Source organism: Moesziomyces antarcticus (assembly GCF_000747765.1).
Source record: "Moesziomyces antarcticus DNA, scaffold: scaffold_v10001, strain JCM 10317, whole genome shotgun sequence".
Taxonomy (NCBI): Eukaryota; Fungi; Basidiomycota; class Ustilaginomycetes; order Ustilaginales; family Ustilaginaceae; genus Moesziomyces; species Moesziomyces antarcticus.
The window spans coordinates 82,148-99,198 of NW_014639009.1; the positions used below are offsets into that span (position 1 = coordinate 82,148).

The 17,051-nt window shown below is 61.3% G+C and overlaps 7 protein-coding genes across 7 annotated transcripts; 3 read left to right on the plus strand and 4 right to left on the minus strand.

The window, feature by feature from the left end:
* Positions 1-467: 467 nt before the first annotated feature.
* PAN0_001d0032 (uncharacterized protein) lies at positions 468-2,207 on the minus strand (the record flags this gene model as incomplete). The annotated part of the gene is made up of 2 exons (XM_014803652.1): positions 468-724; positions 1,265-2,207. The coding sequence occupies 2 exons, from the start codon at positions 2,205-2,207 to the stop codon at positions 468-470; spliced, it is 1,200 nt and encodes a 399-aa protein (XP_014659138.1).
* Positions 2,208-4,668: 2,461 nt separating this feature from the next.
* On the plus strand, positions 4,669-7,128 carry PAN0_001c0033 (uncharacterized protein; the record flags this gene model as incomplete). The annotated part of the gene is made up of 1 exon (XM_014803653.1): positions 4,669-7,128. The coding sequence occupies one exon, from the start codon at positions 4,669-4,671 to the stop codon at positions 7,126-7,128; it is 2,460 nt and encodes an 819-aa protein (XP_014659139.1).
* Positions 7,129-7,349: 221 nt separating this feature from the next.
* On the minus strand, positions 7,350-11,321 carry PAN0_001d0034 (rad5-like protein; the record flags this gene model as incomplete). The annotated part of the gene is made up of 1 exon (XM_014803654.1): positions 7,350-11,321. The coding sequence occupies one exon, from the start codon at positions 11,319-11,321 to the stop codon at positions 7,350-7,352; it is 3,972 nt and encodes a 1,323-aa protein (XP_014659140.1).
* Positions 11,322-11,834: 513 nt separating this feature from the next.
* On the plus strand, positions 11,835-12,872 carry PAN0_001c0035 (adenosine kinase; the record flags this gene model as incomplete). Its single annotated transcript, XM_014803655.1, has 1 exon — positions 11,835-12,872. The coding sequence occupies one exon, from the start codon at positions 11,835-11,837 to the stop codon at positions 12,870-12,872; it is 1,038 nt and encodes a 345-aa protein (XP_014659141.1).
* Positions 12,873-13,294: 422 nt separating this feature from the next.
* PAN0_001c0036 (uncharacterized protein) lies at positions 13,295-13,654 on the plus strand (the record flags this gene model as incomplete). Its single annotated transcript, XM_014803656.1, has 1 exon — positions 13,295-13,654. The coding sequence occupies one exon, from the start codon at positions 13,295-13,297 to the stop codon at positions 13,652-13,654; it is 360 nt and encodes a 119-aa protein (XP_014659142.1).
* Positions 13,655-13,783: 129 nt separating this feature from the next.
* Positions 13,784-15,685, minus strand: PAN0_001d0037 (glycoside hydrolase family 16 protein; the record flags this gene model as incomplete). The annotated part of the gene is made up of 1 exon (XM_014803657.1): positions 13,784-15,685. One exon carries the CDS (start codon positions 15,683-15,685, stop codon positions 13,784-13,786), a length of 1,902 nt encoding a protein of 633 aa, XP_014659143.1.
* A 414-nt stretch (positions 15,686-16,099) lies between these two features.
* PAN0_001d0038 (uncharacterized protein) lies at positions 16,100-16,654 on the minus strand (the record flags this gene model as incomplete). The annotated part of the gene is made up of 1 exon (XM_014803658.1): positions 16,100-16,654. The coding sequence occupies one exon, from the start codon at positions 16,652-16,654 to the stop codon at positions 16,100-16,102; it is 555 nt and encodes a 184-aa protein (XP_014659144.1).
* Between the last annotated feature and the right edge of the window lie 397 nt (positions 16,655-17,051).

Below are 17,051 nucleotides of genomic sequence, written 5' to 3' on the forward strand. Positions count from 1 at the left end.
GGGGGGGGGGAGGGGGGCGAGGACCGGCCTGGATGCCCGACTAGATATAGAAAAGGCGCCAAGCGGATGGGCGCCGCGTGCGTGCCTGCTTGCCTGCCTGCCTGCCTGCCTTGGCTTGGCTCGGCTTGGCTGAGCAGCCGGCCAGGCGGACAAGGGAGAGGAGAGGGAGAGCTGGAGGGCGCCTGCGGCAGATCGGCTGCTCCCGACCGCAGGGGCGGAGTGATGGCCTTTCCTTTTGTTCGGCTCTGCCGAAGGGGAGCAAGTGCGCCAGTGTCTTCGGAGGAGCCGCTGCGCTCGGCCGCGCCGACTGGCTCACGTTGCCAGGCTATGCAGCCTATCGGATGGGGGATGGCACGGTGATCGAGCTGAACGAGCACATCCAGGCTGGCTAGACTGGCCAAGCCGCAAAGAATTTGTCGAGGCTGAGCTTGGGGGCAACAGCCGCGGTCGGGCGTGCGCAACGCCCATCACATCTGGGCGTGCCATCGGCCATCACGCTTGCCGAGCAGACCGGTAAGGACGAGACGAGAGGGAGGGCGAGTCGGATCGCATCCGTCGAGCTGGGCGAGCGTTCGACAGCCAGCGAGCGAGCGAGGCCGAGCGAGCACGAGCGAGGCCTTGGTTCCTATTCCACCGCCCTTGCGCCAGCCAGCCAGCCAGCATCCAGAGGGCAGATACGCACTCATGGACCAGGTGATGCTAGCCACTTGTCGACCACTCATGACTGCGTCAGCGTCGCATGCTTGCCTGGCCAGCGAACGGCCTCGGCCTTCCCCCTCCTTCCCCCTCCTCAGCCACGCCGCCCACGCGTTCCTGGCAACACTCTCTTTTTGTTTTCATTCTCATTCCCATTCTTTTATTTTTCATCGGCCATCCGATGCGAGCGTTCGTGCGTGCAAAGGAGATTGTCCGAGGGACGAGCTTGCTGAGCAGACGCAAGACGGAAATGTACAAGAGCATGGCAAAGAGAGTACGGGCGGCAGGCGGCGAAAGGGCGCGGAGCTGCCAACGATCTCGGGTCGGCAGCGAGAGTGGCACTGTCGGACGCACGCCAAGCCTGCGCGTATAGCCGCCCGCCGCGTGGCGGCGGGAAGACGCGTCGAAACGCACCAGAGCCGGCGGAAAAAAAACACTTTGAATGCAGCCAGTTTATGCACGCGTGCATGCCACCACCTGTCCAAGCACAGCAACGCGCTGCTACCCATCCTACCCATCCTACCCCTCCTACCCTTGCAACGTCGTATTGTGTGCATCTGCGACAGACCTGCCATAGCGTGAACTTGACGAATTGAGGCGAGCGCACACGGATATCCCTGACGACTACCCGTGCACGGATATCCCTGCGGGATATCCGTGCACGGGTAGTCGGCGCCCACAGCCAGTCCAAGCATGAAGCGAAAGACGGCCATCCAGATCGTCACGCCCATGCCGTGAATCGAGTCGGGAGCCGAGATGATAAGCACAATCGCCGCCATGGCAAGCATGAGCTCTTTGCCATACAGCACGGAACGACCCCAAAAGTCGCCCAGGAATCCGAACAGCAGCTGTCCGATCACATTGCCCATGCTAGCCGACGCCTTGAGAACACCCCCGGATAGACCCCACTCGATATTGCGTGTCCCCGGCGGATAGTATGCGAGCAGCAAGAGAGGATAGATCATGTTGATCACAAATAGGTCGTATGCGTCCACAAGGAAGCCTGCGCCGGCAAGTGATAGCAGCTTGATCTCTCCCCACGTAAGTCCGATCCATGTCTTGGCCATGCGCCGTTCGATCAGCGCCAGTGGCGGCGTGGCATTGTAGCTGAAAGTCTCTTCAGCTCGTCCTGATGGACCAAGGGGGTTTACCGAAGCTTGCCGAGCTGAACACGAGTCGGTCCGAGTCGATATTCGGTCTTCAGCTGGATTCAAAGGGGCAGAGTCTGTGGTCGTTTTGAGTGTGTCGTGTTGCTGGCTAGGATGCTGTTGGGCGACAGGAAATAGCTGACTGTACAGCTCGTCGATGGGCTGCAGCTGTGCGTTGGGCACCGAGCTAGGCGGTAGCGACTCGAGACGGATCTCACCCAAGTGTCCGCTCTTCCGGTGTGTCTCTGTAAAGTCGAGCTCGGAAGAGGCGCGTGCCGAGCCGACGGCGTCGTCCACCTCGATCTCGTCGCTCTGGTAGTCGTAGTAGGATGCCCATGCATCCATCGACGCTCCGAACGGCATGTTTGCAGAGCGGGATGGCTGCCTCAAGGCCGTGGCATGAAGTTCGAAGGGTGGGAACGGCGAGCGTGCGGGAAGTGGCAATGCAGGGTATATAAGGAAGCCTCAAGATGGCTCGTGATCAGGCTCATCTCGGCTCGGCAAGATGTGGGTGTTCATGTACGCAGGCAAAATGACCGGCTCTCATTCCGGCTGTGGCTCGCAGCATGGCGGAAGTCAGAGTTGGCCGAGATTTGCCGGAAGCACTTGCCAGACCCAAAGTAACGACAAAGTACGCTGACGAAGGCTAGGTGCCCTTTTGAAAGGCAACGAGCGGTGGACCAGGAAGGACTTTGCTGCCGAGCGCGTGTGAGCACGAGGGCGCGGCGAGTTCTGGCGAGCTGCAACCGGCGGCGAGGCGAGACACAAGCACGCCAGGTCACGTCGACATCCGACTGCATCGGCTGCAAGTAGAGGACGAGAAGCCACTGAGAAAACAGAGGCAGGGAACGTGTGAGAGTCAAACCACGTGGGATGTGCATGGAAGTGTTCGCCGCCTACAACTTTCCCACACCGACTTGTCGAGCGTACGGCATCATGAAGGCTCAAATGAGACTGCAGCAGAATCGTGCGCATTTGTTGATTCATTTCTTGCTGTCAGCACTCTTGCCCCGCTGTTGGACGCTGAGTGCCAAAAACAATGCGGCACAAGCAGCAGCCGTCGGTCAAGTTTGTCGGTCAAGGCAAGAGCGGCGCTGTCAAACAGCGACCTAGCTTGGACGGTTGGCGGGGCTAAGCGAGGTGAGCACGTTGCCAACCGTGCATCGCGAGCGTCCTTGGTCGACCTCGGTCTAACAATTTCCGATTTGTTTACCGGCTCCTACTTGTCGATTATTGCCCTGCCCAATGGCGGTGTGATGCGAGGGCTTGCTAGTGCGGTGAGACAGTGGCAAAAACAGAGGCAGTGGACTCGGGCGGCTGTCTCTCAGTCTGCGGCATCGTCGGGAGGGCGGAAGGGCCGACAAAGGTGGGCTGGGCGTGGGAGATCCGACGGCGCTTGAAAGCCAATATATCTGGGCGAATCCCTTGATCGGGCAAGGAGAACATGCGGTCCGATGTGGTGAGCGCTTGGATCGGCTTGTTCGGGAAGCGCATCCGAAGAAGGGGCAAGAGTCGGGCTGTCGGCGACGCCCAAGGCCGAGGGGGTTGCCGAGTGAAGCGGCGAGCCAGGAGCAGCGGCAACGAGGCTGGCAGGTCAACAGGGTCCAGACCTTGCACGCTCGCGATCGGCGCTTGCACCTCTCTGCCCGCTCCCTGCAGAGCGCCCGCCTCCGTTGCGATTCTTTGTGGCAGCCAGACAAGCGCCCCGCAGCTGCACGCTCGGCTCGTCCGAGCAACGCACCCGCCTTTCCCTCCTCTTTTGACTCAAGATCGGCTGCATCCGACACAATCACCTGGGACGACATGTGGACGCAAAGGCTAGCGTGATGATGGAACGAGCGAGCTCGACGATCCTCGCGTGCTGGCAATCGGCTGGCATCCGACTGGCGTGCCGAACATGCGCGGCTCGAGCCGATGCTCCTTCGCTGCTTCGTGAAGATGGATATTCACACACTCTGCGCAGGCGTGCGTGAGAATCTGGCGGAGCGGCCGAACGAGGAGGTGAGAAACAAGAGCAGCCGCAGCGGCTCGATTTGAGTGTAAAATCACTTTTTGTATTCGGCCTTACAAGTCGGGACCGTTTGCAAAAGGGCAAAGGTCGAGACCCTGGATTTAGACTATTTTTTCGCGGTGAAACGAGGGAGCGCGCGCCCAACGGCTTTTTTGATGCAGCCCAGCGAACAGGGCGGGTGCGCGTGCGGGTGCGTGTCAGCGCAGGGTTGGCCGTTGGCAGTTGCCGCTGCTTGCCGCTGCGGGTGGCGGCTGCTCACACCGCTGTCGTCTGATCATCATCACCACCTTCTTCCCTCCTCGACGTCGCTCTTCGCTTTATCGTTGCGACACTCTCCGCCTCCTACCTTCTTCACTACCACATCACTCCTACACGCTCAACATTCGCCTTGCTGCGTGGCGTTCCTACACTCTTCTTCACTCAATTCTTGCCAGCTTTAGCGTACGAGCTAGAGGACGCCACTCCTGCTCGTCGCTTCTAGGAAGCAGCCTCGAGTCCCCACTTTGGCTTTCTGGCTGCTCGTCCGTTTTAGACCTCGCCTCTCTCGCTCGGCTTGCTGGCTCCTAACCCAGCCGTTCCCCCCTGGCCTGCACTTGCACTGCAACTGCGACGGTCGCATATTCACCTCCCCGGTGCTAGCGTCTCTCTGCCGCCAGCCTACAACCTTCTGATGCAAACTTGTCGCCTGCATCGACGAGACCTTCTCGCTCCATCTCGGTGTTTTAGCTGACCGATCGATCCCGCACAAACTCGCCTCTTGACTCCAGGCTCAACCCACTCCTCTATACTCCGCATCTCGACCCATACCGCACCATGCAGATCACTCTGTTGTCCCGTTCCGAAGCTGCTGATAGCCAGCACGAATCTCCCGCATCAGCCCACGCCAACTCTACGCATACCCAGCATATCTCCCTTGTACCCTCGGTCACCATGGACAACGCCGACGACCACGACGAACACGCCACAATGACCATCAACGTCGAAGAAACCAATCGCAAGTACGCCTCCATCTCTCCAGCTGCCAACGCCCTCAAGCGTCTCGCCGCCGACTCCGACTCGGCTTCCAACAACGATTCCCTCACCGACGGCACCGCCTCCATGCCCTCCACAGAGCCTTCCACCACCCCAGACGAGGTCAGCAGCTCCTCCAGTGGCATATCCGCCGCTAGGAGGAACGCAAAGCGCGCACGAACCGACTCGGCAGCTCCTCTCCAACATGCACGCGAGCGCGTTCAGCTGCCTCACCCTCTCGGCATCAAGCCACTCGGCAACGCTTTCCTCTCGGATCGCAACGATCGCATCCCTTCGCTCGGCCTCTTTGCGCGCTTCGACGACGACTTTCTGCTCAACTTCATCACCAGCTCCCTTGCCCAAGACCCCGCCACGCTCGCCAAGCTCGAAGCCGTCAGTCACGCCTTCTACACTTTCATCAACGCCACCAACTCGGTCTGGCGCGAAGCCTTTTTGCTCGCTTTCAACGGCAAGATGAAGCGCTGGTGCGGCAGCTGGAAGCGCACCTTCATCTGGCACCACAAGCTCAGCCGAGCCGTCTTTGACGACAAGGCGCGCGACTCCATGGACGGTTCCGCCTTTGCGCTGCTCGACCCGCCCGCACCCAGGATTCAGTCGCCCTACCTCTTCTCAGACACCCTCTACCACCCCTTCCGCCTCGCCACTGCTCCTTTGGACCACCTCGTCGCTCCCGCATGCCGTCTCTACAACCCCATCCCAAAGATCGACCTTGCAGAGCCGGGTTCCATCGCCGAGTTCAAGCTTAAATTCGCCTATGCCAACAGGCCTGCCATCGTACAGAATGCCATGCCGCCCAAGGACTGGCCCTGTCGTGAGTGGTCGCTCGACAAGCTTGCGCAGCGCTGGCCCAACCGATTCTTCCAGTGCGAGGCCGTGCGCTCACGCCTGCCCACCTACTTTAGCTACTCGCGCGGCATGCAGCACCTCCACGAACAGACGTGGCAGCAGCTGCTCGAAGACGCCGACGGCAACCCGGATGCAGCCGGCCGGCGAGACTCGGCGACCGTCTCCAACGATGGCACATCCTCCGCAGACGGCACCGACAGCCCGCGCGATCGCACCGCGCTCCCGCTCCAGAATACCCCGTACACGATCACACGCGCTGGCACGCAGCTGTACTCTGCCGTCGCCGACGAGGGCGACTCGACGTTCGACCCGTACGCCGTGCCGGACGAGTCGCCCTTCTACCTGTTTGACGCGTCGTTTGCCGACGACCCGCATGCGTCGCTCGAGTGGCGCGTGCCCAAGTTCTTCCAGCAGATCTCCACCACCGCCGCCGACGCACGAGCTGACCATGATGCGTCGGCCGTGCGCTCCGACCTCTTCTCGCTGCTCGGCCGGCTGCGCCCCGATCACCGCTGGATCATCGCCGGGCCCGCACGCAGCGGCAGTGGCTGGCACAAGGACCCCAACGCCACCTCGGCGTGGAACGCGGTGTTGACGGGTCGCAAGGCGTGGATGATGCTGCCGCCGCACGTTACGCCGCCCGGTGTGTTTGTGAGCGACGACGAGGCCGAGGTGACGGCGCCGCTCAGCATCGCCGAGTGGCTGCTCGAGTTTGCGCACGAGACGCGCAGGCTGTACGGCCCCTCGGCGGCGCGCGCAGAGGAGAGGCTGCTGGTCGAGGGCGTGTGCGAGGAGGGCGAGGTGCTGTACGTGCCCAGCGGCTGGTGGCATCTGGTGATCAACCTCGAAGAGTCGGTGGCGCTCACGCAGAACTTTGTCTCGCCGCCCGAACTGGCCACCGTGCTCGACTTTATGAAGAACAAGCCCGACCAGCTTTCGGGCTTCAAGCGCACGCAGCTGGACGGGCCGGCCGAGGCGGGCGCGGTGGCGCTTGCGCCGGGACGACAGGCGGCGTCGATCGGACAATCGGTCGCGGGCGCGCAACAGACGCAGGCGGACGAGGCGGACGACGACTGCGACGGCGCGACGTTTGATGTATTTGCGCTCTTCGCCGACCGGCTGCAGCGCTTCGACGGCGCGCTGCTCGACGAAGCACTCGCCAAGGTCGAGCAGACCGAGCAGACGCGCAAGGCGATGTGTCTCGCGAGGCGCGTGGCGCCCGCGCCCAGGACGGCGGCGCGCCGGCCGAATGCCGGCCCGACGTGGTGGGAGAAGCTCAAGCAGCACGAGGCTGCGCCTAGTGGCGACGGCGCCGAGCAACAGGCGTCGAGCGCATTCTCCTTGTCCACGCAGCTGGCGGGCGAGCAGCTCGAGCTCGACGACGTGCCGTGGTAGACTGGCGCGGCTGTAGCCACTGCATGTTCCCCTGGCTCACATTTGTATAAAAATTCTCAGACTCTTTTTTTTCCTTTGCATCCGCACCGACCAGCGCCAAAGGAGCGTGTTGCACTGAATGTGTGAATTGTGTGAGACTGCGGGATGACTGCGATTGGGGTGCTGGGGAATCTGTCGGGCTGCGTTGTGGATTCACGGCATTGCATTGCAGGGGTGGGGGATTACTCGGCGAAGAGAATGTCCAAGTCGCCAACGGTGTCGGTTTGCTTGGGATCCTTGTTGAGTGCATGGTGGATGAGCGAGTCCTTCCTCTTCTGGATCTGCAAGATCCTATTCTCGATCGAGTCTTTTACCAGATACCTATACACATTCACCGGTTTAGTCTGCCCGAGTCGATGGATACGATCGATGGCTTGGTGTTCGATGCTGCTGTTCCACCAGAAATCCAGCAGCCAAATCTTTGTCGCTGCCGTCAAGTTGAGCCCCACCCCACCTGCCTTGAGCGAGATCAAGAACAACACTACCTCGCCCTCGCATGCGGGGGATTGGAACTCGACAAGCAGCTTTTCCCTCTGCTTCTGCGGCGTCGTCCCATCCAACCGCAGAAACCGAAAGTGGTACCGTGCCAGTACGGGCTGGATCACGTCGAGGAACGAGGTGAACTGCGAAAAGATGACGCCCTTGAAGCTGCCCTCGCCCCGGAGCTGGTTGAGGTGCGAAATGAGTGCACTCACCTTGGTCGATGTGAGCAGGTTGTTGCGCACATAGATCATACCGCCCCGGTCGTCTGACGAGGTGGGTGGTCGCGTGCGGATCGCCTCGATCAAATCGCTCGCAGCCACAGGACCCGTGCGACACGTTGGACACGCAGCTTCCTCACCCCGCTCGATGCACTGCTGGAGGTAGCCGAGCAGACACGCCTTGCACGCACTGTGCATGCAGCGCGGCAGGTAGCACGGCGCAATCTGCGGATCCTCGAAACAGATGGCGCACTCGCTCTCCACCGCTGCTGCATCGCCACCTGCGTTGGTGAGCAGCCGATCCACCATGGCGCGCGAGTAGCTCCCCGCCTCTCCCTCGCCCTCGCCCTCCTCTGCCGACTGGAACTGCGCCACGAGCTCGCGCAGATCCTCCGTCCCCGGCGTCGCCTCCCCATCACCACCGTCGCCAAAACCAGCCGCATCCACTCCATCCACCTCGTCTGCCTCCGCCCCACCTACCTCTTCACTCCCTGCGGTATTCGTGTCGCTACCTCTGGTCTTGCCCTTGCGCGCCTGCAGCACGAGCGCCGGATGGCACACCGCCTGCCTCAAGCGCATGAGCACGCTGAAGATGACCGAAAAGTTGCGCGTCACCGTCCCATTGGCCTTGAGCGTCGCATACTGCATAAACGCCCGGCGGTAGACATTATCGTAAATCCTCCGTTCGATCGGGCTGAACTCGAGTTCGCGCACCTCGATCGTCTTTGGCGGGAGCTCGACGATGGGTCTGCCGTCCTTGTCCTTCATGCGCTTCTCCCTGCGCAGCAGCACCGACTCGAGGATGACCTGCACCACATCGAGCGCCTTGGTGCTCTTGGCCTGGAACGGCTTGCACACAAAGCTGTTGAAGAAGCTAAAGTCGCCCCACGGTTCGACGCGCAGGAACTTGAGCAGACTAAACAGGTCCGTGAGTCGATTGATGATCGGCGTGCCCGTCAGCGCCCACCGCCGGCGCGAGACGAGGTCGCAGCACGCACGCGCATTCATGGTGGAGCGGTTCTTGATGTTGTGCGCCTCGTCCAGGATGACGCGCAGCCAATCGATGCAGTACAGCGGCGCCGTACTCGACAGATGCCGATTCGCCGCCCCCCCACCATCCAGGAATCGCCGGTACTCGGTGACCAAGGTGCCGTACGACGTGATCACCACATTCACCTTGCCCGACTCGAGCTGTGCGAGCAGATCCGCCTTCGAGTCGGCATAGTACAGCATGGGCGTGAGCGAGCCAGGCGCCGAAGAGCGCATGATCTCGTCGCGCCACTGCCCGATCAGGCTCATGGGCGCCACCACGAGCGACGCCTTGCCCTTGGCCACGGACGCCTTGAGCAGCGCCCTACGCGCGTCGCCGCTCGATGCCGACGCGGCGAACGCCGAGGCGAGCGAGGTCTGCTTGGCCCCCGCGCTGCGGCGCTTGCCCGAAGCTGCCCATCCATCATCGCCATCGCCCACTTCTTCGTCGCTGCTCTCCTCGCCTTCCTCGGCACTGCGGTTGGCATGCAGCAGGCTGGTGACCATGATGGTCTTACCCAGCCCCATCTCGTCGGCCAAAATGCCGCCGCGCGAGCCCTTGCTGGCGCGCTGGAAGTCGAGGCTGAGATCGCCCGTGTACGGGTTAAAGTAGAACATGCGCGTCGGACTGAGCACCAGCCGCTCATTCGCCTCGGGCTGGTCGTAGTCGAGCGGGAACTCGTACTCTTCCCACAGCGGATGCAACGACACACTGCGCTCGCCTGCATTCGCCTGCGACGCCTCGTCTTGCTGCTGCGACGACGGCCCCGGCGCTTTCTCCATATTCTTCATCCAGCCCAGCGCCTGTTTCTGGTACGGCCGCAAGGTAAGCAGAAACGTGTCCGGTGGCTCGACCTCGGGCAGATGCGCATCATTCGCCTGCGCTTTGCGGTACACTTCGTCGAGCTGGTTGAGGTTGAGCTCGGTGCCGTCGTTTTCGTCTACATCCGCATCGCCGTCGGTCTGCTGCTGCGCCTCTTGCAGCTGCGTGACTATGCCGCCTTCGACCGCAGCAGCCTCGTCGCTGCTGCTGTCGACGTCGATCGGTGCCGACGGCGACGATGCAGGCTCAGCAGCGCCAGCCTGAACCGAGGTGGCCACGTCGCCGCCGTACTGGTCGAGCATGGCGTCGCTGGAAAAGTCGTCGACCGCCTTGTGCGCCTTGAGGATGGAGTTGCTGAGGCTTGGCTTGAGATCGCACACGCGAAACATGCGGACGAGGCTGATCTTGCGCTCGCGCAACGACTTTTCGATCTCGGACTCGGCCGTCTCTGGACGCAGACCGTCATTCTGCTCGTCGAAGCCGCCGTTTGCTAGGGCGGTGAGGCTGAGGAAGAAGGCATCAAATCGGATGTACGCCTTGACCTGCAGGAGAATGTCGCAGCCGACGGTGAGCGAAGCGGGGCAGTCAACGACTACGCCCTCGAAATCGGCGATGCCTGCGTCGATGAGCTTGGACATCCACGTAGCCACTTCGAGCGGGAGGCGGCCAACCTCAAAGCCGCGCATATTGCTGAAGCGCACGATAAAGTCCGATTTGTCCTTGGACTTTTGCTTGGACGCGAAGAACGAGGTTGGCGAGCTGGCCGCGCCGCCAAAGTTGAGTGTGGCTTGCTTCGTCTTTTTGACGCCGCCATTAGTGAGTTTGGAGGCTTTCGAGGAGGTCTCGGCGGGCAAGGGCTTTTTGCGTGGGCGAAAGATGCGAACGGGATCGCCTGGCTTGACGTAGGAGGAGCCCTTGGACAATGACCAGGCGGAGAGCACGAATGTGCCAAGGAAGCGACGGTCGAATGCATCGTGGCGCAGACGTGGATCTGGGCTGGGCGAGCGCTTGCGAGTCGCTTCTGGGGCTGGGGAGGACGAAGAACTCCTGAGTCGCTTGACGTTGCCATTCGTGCTCGTCACATGCGCCGCCTCTGAAACTCTCTTGCGCTGTGGCTCGAAAGGTGAAGAAGATCGGTCGCCATTGGGTTGAGACGGAGCTGTTGGGACAAACTCCTCGTCGTCGCTCTTGACTTTTTGGCGCGGGGCAGGCTTGGCCTGGGTATCGATCTGTGTGGAGAAGAAGTCTGAGCTGGCCGCCTCCGCCACTTCTTCGTCATGCTCTCCACCCCAGACGTCCAAGTCTTCGTCTTCGTCGGCCAAGAAGAGCGGCTTGGCATTGTCAGCTGCAGCTCGACGAGGCTGCTGTCGCCTGGATGGCTGGTCATTCTGTGCGCTGGTTGAGCCGACGATGCTGAAGTCGTCTTCTGTAGCATCGGGATCAGCAGCGGCTTCGTCGCTTTGTGGCTGCCTTGTGCTCGCAGGCGGTTCACACTGCCGTTGTGCGGTTTTTCGAGGCGAAGAGGGCGTGGCGGAGGGAGACGATGCGAAGAAGTCGCGCGACGGCTGCGACTGCGGCTCCAAGCTGGACTGCGACGTCATGACGGGTGTCGCGTGTCGCTGTCGGCTTGGGAATGCGCCGGAGCTCGATGTGTTGCTGGAAGATGGGCAAGAAGCAATGGAAGAGGATAGCCGCCACCTTGGACTCAGCCAGCAACCTGTCCAACACTTGCAGTGGCCAAAAAGTGTTTCTCAGCTGCTGCACGGCTGAGCCAACAAATCGCGGCGTCCAACAACGCGACACCGCGTAAATCACGCGGCTTTTTTATTTGTCAGTGTGAGACCGTCTTAGATGACAGTTATAATTTAATTTTTTGGAAGCTGGTCGGTGCGCCAAAAAAAGCCGCCTCAGGAAGAAGAAGAAAAAGAATTTGCGACACGTTCTCAGCTGGTGCTGCTGCCGCCCGGCCTGTGCTCGTCCGATGCAGCTGAGCGATGTGTGTTTGGCAGGCGCCGGCTTTCCAACACCGGGTGAGGAATGCATTGATCGTCCCCTCCCATCTTCCATCACCTCCCTCGAACCCCACACCACATCCCCACATCATCATCAACATCATGGCTGGCGGAAACTTTGAGCTGGTTGCGCTCGGCAACCCCCTGCTGGACATGCAGATCCGCAACGGCGAGGCCATGCTGGAAAAGTACGGCCTCAAGCCCAACGACGCTGTGCTCGCCGACGACAAGCAGCTCGCCATCTACCAGGACATCGTGGACAACTACGACGTCACCTACGTCGCTGGTGGTGCTGCGCAGAACGCCGCGCGCTGCGCGCAGTACGTGCTGCCGCCAAACTCGACCGCCTACCTCGGCTGTGTCGGCAAGGACGACCTCGCCAAGCAGCTGCAGGCTGCCAACGACAAGGAGGGTCTCAAGTCGATCTACCAGTTCTCGGACGATGCGCCCACCGGCTCGTGCGCCGTGGTCATCACCGGCCACAACCGTTCGCTCTGCACCAACCTGGGTGCGGCCGAGAAGTTCGCCAAGTCGCACCTCGAGACCGCCGAGGCGCAGCAGGCGATCAAGAACGCAAAGATCTTCTACCTCGGCGGCTTCTTCCTCACGCACGGTGTCGAGTCGGCGCTCGTGCTTGCCAACGAGGCCAAGGCGCGCGATGTGTCGTTCACCATGAACCTCTCGGCGCCCTTCATCCCGCAGTTCTTCACCGCCCAGGTCGACCAGGTGGTGCCGTTTGCTGATGTCATCTTTGGCAACGAGACCGAGGCCGAGGCTTGGGCGCAGGCGCACAACCTCGAGTCCAAGGACCTCAAGCAGATCGCTCAGGCCATCGCCGACTACGATGCTGCTACCACCAAGGCCGAGAAGCGTGTGGTGATCATGACCAACGGCTCGCAGCCCACCATCCTGGCCAAGCGCGGCGAGTCGCAGCAGTACGTGCACGAGACGCCCAAGATCAACCCCGCCGACATTGTCGACACCAACGGCGCGGGTGACGCTTTCGCTGGTGGTGTCGTCGGCGCGCTTGTGCTCGGCAAGTCCATCGACGAGGCCATCAACGTCGGCCACAAGCTCGGCGGCATGTGCATCGGCCAGGTCGGCCCCATCCTCAAGTTCCCCAAGGAGGACGTGCTCTAAACTTAGACCAGCTTTCTACATTGTGAGCGAAAATGATACGAGGGGTCTCTCAACAAAGCCTCCGTCATTGCCTTTCCGTCGCATCTTGGGTGCTCAACATACCCGGCTCTGTCCCCCTTTTTCCCCTTTTCTTTCCTCGCTGTATTGTGTGTAATACATGGTGCGTTTGTGCAGTCGTAGTTTGGGTCGGTGTCGGGCAAAAGATGCACGCGCACAATGACGTTTGGGCTGCGAGTTGGCGCAGATGAAGTGGATCCGCCGCGCAGCTTGGACAATGAGCCAAAGGTTGTGCATCCGGCGCGCGAAGATGAGGTTTGGGTTGGCAATCTGACCATGACGAGAGCGGAGGGGTTTCTTTCGGATGCTCTTTCTCTCTCGTTCATGCCCTTGCGACAGAGGTACATAGGAAGACCTCTTGAGCGATGTCTCCCAAACCTGGGCGAGCGGATGGAGCCGTCGAATCGAAAAACGGCGCCAAGCCGAAATCCACCGACCGCATCGCTGCACTGTGCGGTACTGACCGTAATGACACAAAGGAGGCGCTAACGAAGACAGCACAAGTGGATGCTCTCGATGATTGCTCGGATGGCGACGAATGGACGCAGCTTACACAGCCTCTGACCGCCGACGAACAAATCGCCCTGTTGCGTGCCGAGATGCAACAACTGCGCAAGGAGGTGAACGCCCTCGCTCGCAACCAGACCAAAACCGACTCAGCACTTGCGAAGCTCGAAAAGTCCACCGAAAAGCTCAAGGACAAGATCAAGGCGAAAAAGTCCTAGCCCGAACAAGCCACAATCGGTTCAGATAGTTTAGCACAGCAAGACCGCCGCTGGCACACTTGCGCAATCGAGTCAAAGAGTGTCCCAGATTCCCCCGTGCCAAAAAAAAACCCTACAGTCATCCGCCTGCTAACAACCCGTCAGCTTGTTCTTGGGCCAGGCGTGCGGGTAGACGGTATAGTTGGGGTTGGTGTAGAGATCCAGGTGGTCGTTGATGTACTGAGCCGTCGGGTGGTCCGCAGGGTCGCACGTGATCCTATCGTTCTGACCATCCAGCTGATACACACGCACATAGTCGACCGCCATGGTCGCGGGGAACTCGACACCGCCCGCGCCAAAGTTGACGCGCTGGAACGTAGGCGACATGCCCAGATTCATGATGATCGACATCGGCTCCACCGACACCGTACGAATGCCAATATCCATAGGCGGATTCGCCATCATCGCTTTGCCATTCACCGACCACGACGGCTTGCCGTTGATGTACCACGTAATCGACCCACCACCATTCTCGTTCCAATCCGGCTGATACTCTACGCCATAGGTAAGGTACTGGTTGGACGTATCCACATAGCCGGCATCGGGGATCTGGGTGAGCGCCGAAACCGCCTCCTGATACACGTTGCCCTTGTACGTGTTGACCTCGGTGACGTCGTCGTCGTAGATCTTGACCGCCGCCGACGTGTTGAGCCACTCGTAGCTCAGGTCGAACGGTGCGATCTGATACGACTGCGAGGCGTAGCCGTGCGACACGCCCGCGCGGTTCTGGATCTGCGCCTCGAGAATGTCGAGCTCGGGCGACGAGCGCGCCACATTCACGTTGGGGCCCGGATGGTCCTCGCCGGGACACGTGCAGGCGGGCGAACGCATGCCAGAGAGGAACGACACGCGCCCACCCACCGAGTAGGTACCCTGCGAATTGATCGCCCCGTCCGGACCGGTACCGTTGACCCAGGTCTGGTTGCGCAGGATGCCGGCATCGCAGCTGGCGTAGCTGTAGGGCCACATTCCGTCGGTGGATCCAGCGTAGCCGGGACGAGCGAGGTTGCCCATGAGCCAGAGACCGGGCCAGTATCCCGAGGTGGAGGGGCCGCCGGGCATGCGCATGGAGAACTCGATGTAGCCGCCCTGGAAGCAGAACTTGTTCCAGGACTGCACCATGCCGGACTGGAAGTTGAGGTTGTGCGTGGTCTTTTGGGTCATGGTGATGGTGAGTGCGCCGCCGGTGGTGTTGACGGCCTCGGGCGAGTAGTACTCGTAGTCGCCGGTGGCGCCGTAGTAGAGGTCGACGGCCTCCCAGAACGGGTCATCGCCGGGCCAGAAGGTGCGGCCCTCCTGCTCAAACTCGTCGGAGAAGACGAGGTGGTAGGACTTGCCGTCGGCGGCCGAGGTGCGCTTGAGCGCCGAGGCGGGGGTGTCTGCATCGATGAGGCTGAAGAGCGGCAGGTCGGGCACCTGGCCGGAGCCGTTGGTGCCGCCGAGATTGTAGCCGCCCTTCTTGGAGGCGTTGTAGAGCTTTTCAAAGTGCGAGATGATGGGATAGCCTGCAAAGAGGGCGACGAGGCCGACGACGAGGAATGCGAGCGTGAGGACGTTGGCGATGCCGCGCCAGGACATGGCGTGCGAGTGGCTCTCCTTCTTCCAGTCGTGCAGGTCGTCGTCGTCCTCGGGACCCTCGTAGACGGGCTGGCCCTGGGCGCCGGTGGCGTACTTGTAGCCTGCGGTGGATGGGGTGGAGGCGGTAGCAGCGGTCTTTGCGCGCATGTTGGGGTTGGCACCTTGCGGCGGGGCGGCGTTGTTGCGAGGCTGGTAGGGTTGGGTCGGGAGGAGACGCTGGGTGGCGCCGCTGCTCTCGCCGCTGGAGAAGGAGCCGGACATGTTGTGCGACTGGTCGGAAGGGATGGCGCGTGGACCAGGACGCTGGTGCTGGTGTTGGGATGGTGGGGTATAAGAGACCTGCTTGTAAGAGGGCATGTCTCTTGGCTGCTGCTGCGCAGGCACGCTGCGATAGTTTCCGGGACGATTGCTCATTGTGGAGATGGGAGCCGAGGCTCGAGGGGAAGATGACGGAGCAGAGACAAGGTGTAGGATGATTCTTCCAGGAGGGGATGAGCAAGGACGAGTACAGGAAAGTGGCAGAAGGTTGATGGTGGCAGGGATGGGGGAGGGACAGGATGGATGGATAGGATTGAATCCAGCGAGAGAGGGGGGAACGCTCAGACGAGGCAGCCAAGGAGAGGCAAAGGGGCAAGACAGGAAAGACGAGCAAGGCAGGCTGGCTGGCCAGAGGAAGGGAGGCGGAGTAAGGCGAACTGGAGCGTTGGGGGGGGGGGGGGGGGGCGGGGGGGGGGGGGATATGAAAAACAGGTCTTGCGGAGGGGCAACGCGCCCAACGGACACGAAATCGAAAGGATGAACGCGGGGCGCCGGGGCTGTTTCAGGGTTTCAGGGCGGCAGCAGCTGAGCAGTAGCAGAGCTGGACAGGGGCGAGCCGAAACGAAAACGAGAGGGGAGAGAGACGGATGGCATGGCAGCGCGGCCAAAGTCAGCCGGCGGACCCTTGAGATGCGGTGTGCGTCTGTGTGCCATGTTGATGTTGTGGCCTGGTGGGCGCGCCGAACGCAAAGTTGGCGCGCTGCTTTCGGTCGGCGGAAGTGAGAGGCTGTAGGGCGAATCTGTTCGGCCCGGGTTGGGTGACTGATGGCATTCCTCAGCAGCTGCCGGCGCCCGATGCTGGCGGAGTGGCGCTACATTTCCAGGCGAATCCGAGCCGTCTGCTTCCTTTCCGCAGGCCCAGATGGCTCGGCTGGTGCGGCGCTGAGCCTGAGGCCCCAGCCGTGGGCAAAGTAGTGAAGCGGCGCAAGGGTGCAGCAGCAGCAGCTCTAATTGACTTGCCCCAGCGTGCAGCGGGGCCTGCATCTCACCACTACAGTAGCGTGGCAGCACGACAGCCGCGATGAAAAACCGCAAGGCACCCAACCGCGGGACGCGCGCATGCATTTTCTCACACACTGCTCAGCCGCCGCCATTTGGCCGCTTTTGCCCCAATCACTGCGCGTGTTGACACGTCGTTCCTCTGCCGACAGCCTGCACCCTGCAGACTTGGAGTTGTTCCATTGCACCAGCAGCTCGCGTGCAGCTTTCCGAATGCCATCCCGATCCACATCGCCCTTTCATTTCACCCGATCTTGGACTCCTTTCCCGATAGTATTGCCTCTCGGCCTTCTCCGAAGAAAACCCTCGTGCTACTGCATCCTCGCCCTGTCAAAACTTTGTGTGGCTGCCCATCATCATGCGATGCGACAAGACTTTCAAATCGTGCGGTGAAATCGAGTGCAGAGAAAGCGAATGCTTGCATCTGACTCTTGAGCGAGTGTATGTCAGAGAGAGCGAAAGC